General features: G+C 44.0%; 1 protein-coding gene across 1 annotated transcript in view; it reads left to right on the forward strand.

The window, feature by feature from the left end:
• LOC145652593 (calsenilin-like) overlaps positions 1–8,101 on the forward strand; it is a 15,469-nt gene extending 7,368 nt beyond the window's left edge. Inside the window, exon 2 of the mRNA XM_081703361.1 lies at positions 6,106–8,101. Within this exon, the coding sequence (XP_081559487.1) occupies positions 6,106–6,351 (246 nt within the window). The 3' untranslated portion in view covers positions 6,352–8,101. The remainder of the gene's footprint in view (positions 1–6,105) is intronic.
• The last annotated feature ends 395 nt before the right edge of the window (positions 8,102–8,496 follow it).

Here is an 8,496-nt window from a genome sequence, read left to right on the forward strand (position 1 = left end):
TATCCCTCTATTGCTCTTTCTCTCTTGGCCCCTCCCCCTCCTTCCCCATATAGGAGCTTGTTTGGAGACGGTCTAAAAATAACCCCTCTGTCAGTGTCTCACTGTCTGTGGCTCTGTGACAGAGCCTGGGGAACAGCACAGGCCAGCGTACGTAACTGATTACCCAACCCACACAGGCCCGCTTTGTCTTCCGTCCATTCACACAGGTGCTCTTTCTCTCTTTTTCTTTCCCGCTCTCTCCCTCTCTCCTCCTATGTCTCCAGCTTTTTTCCCTCTCGTCTCTCAAACTGAATATCCTTCATTTATTTAGGCATCTTTCCTGGATTGACACACACAAAGGCTTTGAAGAGGAAGGGCCATTGATTAAATCTCTGCTTTTCTTCCTGTTTGTGTGTGTGTGTGTGTGTGTGTGTGTGTGTGTGTGTGTGTGTGTGTGTGTGTGTGTGTGTGTGTGTGTGTGTGTGGTGTATATGATATCTTTTAAATAATGAGAGTGTTCATGGTTCTCTGTGATCATCTCATCCATGATCTGAAGTTCTATGTACAGTGTATCACCCAGCCTGTGACTAATACTGAATAATGGATAAGTTCTGCACAATCTCTCTCTCTCAATCTCAATCTCTATCTCCCACGCTCTCTCTCTCCCTCCTCTGTCTCTCATGTTCTATCATTCTCTCTTGCCCCTTCTTTTCTCTCTTTCTCTCTCTCTCTCTCTCTCTCTCTCTCTCTCTCTCTCTCTCTCTCTCTCTCCCTTCCCCTCTACAAGGCCTGAGATGCGCTTCGGGGCTTATAGAAGGTAGCAGTCTTGTGCTCTCCTGTCTTTTGCATTTGGACTTCTCACGCTTTAAAGCACATGAACACTTCCAAGGGACTGCAGTCTTTTTCCAAGAAGGCAGCTTAGGATACGCTGCTCTGGTTCTGTGTGTACTGCCACCCATACATTCCCTTGCAGTCTTTCAGCTGTATGCTCAGCTCTGGATGTCTGATGGTGTTTTAATGGAAAAGACTTGATCAATTAATCGAGCGTAGACACACACACACACACACACACACACACACACACACACACACACACACACACACACTTCTCACCTTATTCTACATCTCTTCACATTTAATATACCTGTGGCCAGTAGTGATGGATTGTATGCTGTTGTGTGTGTGTGTGTGTGTGTGTGTGCTTTTTGATTGGAAAAAAAGGAAAAATGTTCCTACACGGAATACAGGGGGAAAGCTGAACAGGACTCAGTCTCAGTATATTTACACCACAACTTCACAAAAAGCAAAATCTTTCATCTTATCTTCCGTAAAAACATCTTTTGTAACGCTCGGGCTTTTTCTGTCCATCTCTCCCCTCCCTTTCTTGCTCATTGTCCTCTCTCTAACCCATGGAATACACAGAAATAGCGATTCATACGGCCATACTCAGACCCACTACGGTCATCATGTGCACTCTCATCCTTCACTACCATTCCGGCCATTCTCAAATTCGTTACTCATTGGAATCAATTTCTCCGAATCTTCCTGTATTTATTTTAACTCTCTCTCTCTCTCTCTTTTTGTCTGTCTGTGTTTCTTTCTTTGCACTTCTCTCCCGGGTGAGCATATGTGGACCGACGGTTTACTCTCCCACTTGGCTCGTCTTTCTCCTCCATCGTCACAAATGTGGGTCCCCTGTTCGCGGTTCCGCCTTGTGCTTCGCTGACGCAGACGTGTATTCCACGAGCCTTCTGCTTGGGCGATCTTTCTGCGTGTCTGTGTGCGTGAGAGAGAGAGAGAGAGAGAGAGAGAGAGAGAGAGAGAGAGAGAGAGAGTGAGAGAGAGAGAGAGAGAGAGAGAGAGAGAGAGAGAGAGTGTGCGCCTTCGATCTGATCACACGCTCTCCGCATAGCAATGTGGTTGATGGCGCGATCTAAATTCTCAGATCGTGCGTCCTATCTTGGTGCTTTACCGTCAAGTCAGACGATGTTTAGTCAGTAGGAAGGATTAGTTACGGGTGATTACTGCTGGAATTACCCTTCAAGTGCTCTATAGCTCCGTCTCCTACATAAAGAACTCGGGAAAACAACGACAACCTCAGTGTGCGTCTGATTTATTAAAGTCTATTTTAAAGGGTTTCAAAAACACGGTTGATGACGATTCTTCATAAATATCTGATGAATGTGCAATATTAATCAGAAACGATATTTCCTTCTTTTTTTACTGTTGTGTCAGCTTGTCCGCAGTCCTGTACTAACTTCCATCGGCCTTCTAATGGAGATGCCTCTCGCTTTTCCATGTGAAGCAACTGGAGGCCCATGGTCCGTTCGTGTCCCTCCGCTGCCGGCTGTAGTGACAAGTCCTTGATTCTTTTTCCCACACACCATCCCTCTCTCTCGTAGTTCAGGCTCGTCTATAGCCGGTGGTGCATCGACTGGCGTCGCGCTGGTTAGCATTCCCGACTCCCACTCGGAGCTGAATCGATGTCTCCGTTTATCACAATGAAGCTCCCCTCAGACTGCCACCGCAACCTTTTGTGAAGTTTTAGTAACTTGAACTTGGGGAAAGAACATGCTTCTAAGTATACCTGCTGCGCTTTTGTCTGCAGATGTAAAAAGAGTATTTCCTCGGTGATTCCTGTTCTCTCTCTCTCTCTCTCTCTCTCTGTCTGTCTCTCTCTCTCTCTCTCTGTCTGTCTCTCTCTCACACACACGCACACACATTTATAGATGTGTTTTAAACAGTAACTGAATAATTGAACGCTCGTATAAGAGTCGGCCTTGTGCTGTGATGTAGGGAGGTACTCTGTGCCTGTCGGATTCCTTCAGTAAAAACATTGCCCTAGTTTTTAAAAGCAGTCAGCAGCTTCCACACCCCAGTCGTTTATGGGGGGCTTATGGCGCGGAGACTGAGAGCTGACGCTAGGGTGAAATCCGATGCGATTTGTGAAATCCAAACATCCAGATAACTGATCTAAATCACAGACACAACAGAGTAGACTCACCTCTCGCGGTGTGGTTTATTGAAGGTTTATGTTTTCGCTACTCACGGCTGTAGGGCCTCCATCATTCTTATTCAGTTACCGTCTTAAAGGCGCCACAGACCGCATTTATTGAGTATTTTTAAATTGTTCTCTGATGTCTATATAGAAAATATGTGACTTTGGTAGCGGCAAAAATTGCCGATATGTGGGCTTACACGCATATTTATAACCCCGTGATTTGGCCCTAGAATGAAACGAGCGTTTTTTTTTCAACGCGTTTTTTTTGTTTGTTTGTTTTTTTGGTTTTTTTTTAACGAGCTCTGCGCTGATTGGCTGGTTTACGTTGCGGCATCGTTAGCGCCTACAGAATCAGCAGGCCAACATCAACTGTGAGACGTCGGAGGATATTTCAGCTGTCAAACAAATCGGATTTTAACACATTTCCACTTCAGTGGTGGACAAGTTAGCATTAACTAGTTAGATATAGAGCGGATATCTCTACAGAACCGAACTAACGTTAGCTAGTTATCTTAGTTTCCGAGTTATGTTGGTTATATGTTACAAATTTACCTAACAAAGGGATTGACAAATATTAATCTTATATTGTAGATTTATATGTCAACACAGGCTATTTTAATGGCACACAGGCAGGAAAAATAAGATGAACTTAGGTTAGGTCGTCATACTATTAGTTATGCTAGTGTCTCTCTCTCTCTCTCTCTCTCTCTCTCTCTCTCTCTCTCTCTCTCTCTCACACACACACACACACACACACACATTCAATGTACAATAACTTAGCGACAACAAAATGCATAAAATCACATAGCATAGCTAGCTGCTCACAGGTTGCAGTCGGCTTGTGATGCCAATAAAGCTGGAACTGCCCCTCTGTTCAGTGTCAAACGTTAATGTTAATCAAAGCCTTCTCGATATTAAGATTTGAGTGGAATGAAATGTGCAGAGCAAACTAACAACTTGTCTGGGGTCCTGTCCGGGGTCTTGTCTGGGGTCCTGTCCGGGGTCCTGTCTGGGGTCCTGTCTGGGGTCTTGTCTGGGATCCTGTCTGGGGTCCTGTCCGGGGTCCTGTCCGGAGTCCTGTCTGGGGTCTTGTCTGGGGTCCTGTCTGCGGTCCTGTCCGGGGTCCTGCCCGGGGTCTTGTCTGGGGTCCTGTCCGGGGAACTTGTCCATGGTCCTGAATGTGCACTGTTTATTTCTTTACAATAACTGCAGAGCTGTTGTTTCAGCTGGGCCTACGGTAGAACATGGGGGCTGATGTATGCAAATTTTAGGAACGTAAATTTTAATCTGTCAAAACCGTCCAAAACTGTTCTAATTTTTGGAATTACAATTTGAAGGAGGCAATAACAGAAATTGAGATTCACTGTTAGTTCCACCTTTAAAGAACTATAATGTTTGAGCTATGATATGGTGAAATGCTAGGTGTATGTGTGTGTGTGTGTGTGTGTATGTTTGAGAGAGAAGGCATGCATGGCTGTATGCACTTATTACCTAAACTTGCATACATGACATGGTGTTCTTCTTGCAGTGGTAGACAAGGCTCTATCTCTCCTCTTTCTCTGTCTCTCTTGCTCTCTCTCTCTATATCTCTCTCTCTCTCTCTCTCTCTCTATCTATCTATCTATCTATCTATCTATCTATCTATCTATCTATCTATCTATCTATCTATCTATCTATCTATCTATCTATCTATCTATCTATCCTTCCCTCGACTGCTCCTCCTCTCAGATGCCACTCTTTATGCTGCTGTATTACATGCTGAGCTTTCGCCTCTGGCTACGCCCCGGATGACTCAGCAAGGTGCTGTATTCTGAGCCACTTCTCTGAGATCCATGCCACCATTAATCTTCCACAAAAAGCTGCACTCTCATTTAACTGCCCAGCTAAAATCCAGCACTTTCCTTAGTTTGACACATCCAGTTGAAATCCAGCACTTTCCTAAATCCGACACATTTAGCTGAAATCCAGCACTTTCCTAAATCTGACACATCCAACTGAAATCCAGCAATTTTCTAAATTTGACACATCCATCTGAAATCCAGCACTTTTCTAAATCTGACACATCCAGCTAAAATCCAGCACTTTCCTTAGTTTGACACATCCAGTTGAAATCCAGTACTTTCCTAAATCCGACACATTTAGCTGAAATCCAGCACTTTCCTAAATCTGACACATCCAACTGAAATCCAGCAATTTTCTAAATCTGACACATCCATCTGAAATCCAGCACTTTTCTAAATCTGACACATCCAGCTGAAATCCAGCACTTTTCTAAATCTGACACATCCAGCTGAAATCCAGCACCTTTCTAAATCTGACACATCCATCTGAAATCCAGCACTTCCCAATGTTTTACACACCCTGCTGACATCCACCCTCCCTTCCTCAAGGCTGCTTTTTACTGGCCATTCAGGCACCTGGTGAAGTTGAGATGTAGCCTTCCCAACTGGCATGAGCTAGTCAAACGATATTATTAGTGTGAAAATGGGCATAATTACCTTCGCATTGTGTAATGGACAATCATCACAGTGATGCCACTGCTGCTTCCTGCCCTGCTGCCTGCCACCCTGGTGGTGGCGAGTGGCTGGCTGTGAAAATACTGCCGTCTTTGAGGGTTCCTTTCTTTTTTACATATTTGCTGGCTAATTTTAGATTTCTATCCCGACGCAGAAGACATTCGTCCACATTCCGTTAATATAAGGTGACAAGCTTCCTGCCGAAATCAGCAAGATGAAACCATTTCCTCTATACAGCATAGCACTTTGTCATATTAGAGTTTTATTACCAAATATAATTATTTTTGTGGCATTTATGGAAAACCTCTCCCTGAAGGCTATGGCAATATTACAGTATCGAAAGAGATGATCTACAATATTACAAGATGAGGCAACATGACTGATTATTATCAATAATCTTCATTCGCTTGCTATGCTACTTTCTCTTCCTTGTTTGAGATCTATAAAGATCAACATATTTCAGACCCTTCTTCACCAACTATACACTTGGTACTGTAGCTTTTGTGCTTTCAGAGTCACCAAAACAAACCTTTGCGTTGATTTCCTTTGTTCTCAACTGACACTCACACAACTCTCCCATGCTGTTCTCTTCCTTTCTCCCTCTTACAGAAGGACAGCAAGGTGGCAGACGGTGTGGGCGGTGCCAATGGTGTGGAGGTGGGGCCTGGAAGGAAGAAGGATTGTGGGAAATGGCAGAAGCCCCGTTTCACCCGGAAAGCTCTGATGAGGTGTTGCCTGGTGCGGTGGATCATTGCCAGCACCGGCCCCAAGGAGCAGGGTGAGGGGGGCACCAGAACCGCACGGGGACGCCCACAGGGCAGCCGACGCTTCCTGGGTTGCGGGAGGAGGTGGTAGGCAGTTGTGCTAAATTCCCGAACTGAGGGCAGAGTTGGTTAAACCGTAGCCATTATGTTTAGGGACATTTGGCATCCGCTAATGAAACAAGAACAAACAAGAACAGCAACAACAAAAGCTCGCTACTTGAGGCAGTAGCGCTGTTTCAGGTTAATAAATATGAATGCATACAAAGTTGATGATGGTGCTTCAGAATCAGGTTACAAAAAAAATAACTTTAAATAGGAGGAATGAGATTGAATACCTTACTGTTAGATGTCAACATCACATATTGATATTTTATCCAAGAATAGCCAAAATATATAGAAGCAGAAATACCAAACTAATTTAATCAGTTTGGGTTTTTTTTTTGCAACCCTTGGTATTGGTTAGTGATTTTTATAGTTGTCCATGAGCATTTGAGTTCATCCAGGGATACTGTAGTTGGTACTGTAACCCTGTTACCAAATCTCCTCCAGCTGGATTGCCTTTGCAGGGTCGGATTTTTGATGTTGTTGGGTTGTTTTTTTTAGCTGGTCGAAGAGGCCAGCAGTCAGGGAGGTTAATGGAGCAGTGCGGGCTTCTTCTTCTTCTTCATCATCATTTTTGAATTAATTAGCCGAGTAACACTGAAAGATTATGCGCAAAACCTTGAGGTTTCGGAGGGCTTGTCAAGGATTTCTGCTCAGACTGTGGTCAGAACAAAGATTCAAATCGGGGCAACGCAAGGTCGTCATTGAGGGCTCAGGTTCTGACCGAGGAGTTATGCTGCTTCAGCCTTTAGTCTCCTGAATCATCAGTGACTTCTGATAGGATGCGAACATCCTTGAATGTCTGTGGGTTTGGCTTGGAAGGCTTTGTAGATTGGACTGGGGTGGGCTTGAATTTCAGTGTTCTGAAATTCACGACGATAACAGAACCTGATACTGTGAACCTTTAGTCATTGTGCAAGTTTAAATAGCTTCAAATGGTTTGCTGCGTTTTTGTTTTTTTTGCACAGACACTGCTCATCAGGATTAGCTCTTTACTGAAATTAATCATCGTTCCTGTCTATTCTGTCACAGGACCTTGCAGCTTTAGTTCTAAATTTGTAAAGTACATTTTTAGTTGCAATTTGCATGGAATTTGTGCCATAATGTCTTAATGTGGATCTCATGAGCCGCACTTCCTTACATAAACCACATTGTGCCTTGTCTTTATGTCCTCCAGCTGAACAAGCAGTTAATAAAAAAAACAACAACCTTACACTCTTCACAAATAAATGTGGGGAGAATTGACATCTCTCTTCCACAAAGTCTTCTGACTGCACTAATGAGATTACAAGTATATGTTCACAACCTTTTTAGCCCCTGTGCATGTGACCTGTGGCTGACATTATCGATTTACCTGATCTTAGCAGTTCAGCGATATTGGTGGTGGTGGGGGGGGGGGGTTGGCTCTGGAGGTCATGTGATTTAGATAGATTAGTGTCTTGTCTCTCAGGCGTTCATGCAGTAGGGACTGGAAAGGAATTGCCATAGTGTACCTAAGGTCAGATCTGGGATCATGGCTAAGATCAGATCTGGGATCAGGGCTAAGGTCAGATCTGGGATCATGGCTAAAAGCAGACCTTTTAGTATTTGTGTGATGAATGTCCTTGGCCCACCTGTATAAAAATGACACACACTTGGAGTTCTGAAAAAGCAGCTCAGATTGCACTCACTCAGAGCTCATAATGAACACACACACGTATATGTGCACATGGACACACACACACACACACACACACACACACACACACACACATATATACGCGCACACCCATGCACATATTCACAAACATATACACACACATACACATATGATCTGTAACAGCTTTTTGATTTATGAATTCTTTCGAAAACATTCAAATGAACACAAATTAAGAGGAGGAATCAGGATTGTTTTGCATTATTTTTGTCATCGGTGTCGGGGTGGAACACAATTACGGTAACACCAAATAGGAAAGGGGTCATGTTTGAAGTCAATATTCAGGTTCTTCTTTGCTATTCCACCTGGGTGGTTTCCATTCGGAGAAGCCCATTAGCGTTTGTTAGCTGTTGCCATCTGTTCGCCACGAACTTGGGACTCTTCTGCATGTTCAGCTCGAAATGTGTTTACTGGGAGTCCAAGAAAGGGTTGAAGATG

The sequence above is a fragment of the Electrophorus electricus genome, chromosome 20, assembly GCF_041902795.1.
Source record: "Electrophorus electricus isolate QZ-2024a chromosome 20, ASM4190279v1, whole genome shotgun sequence".
Lineage (NCBI taxonomy): Eukaryota > Metazoa > Chordata > Actinopteri > Gymnotiformes > Gymnotidae > Electrophorus > Electrophorus electricus.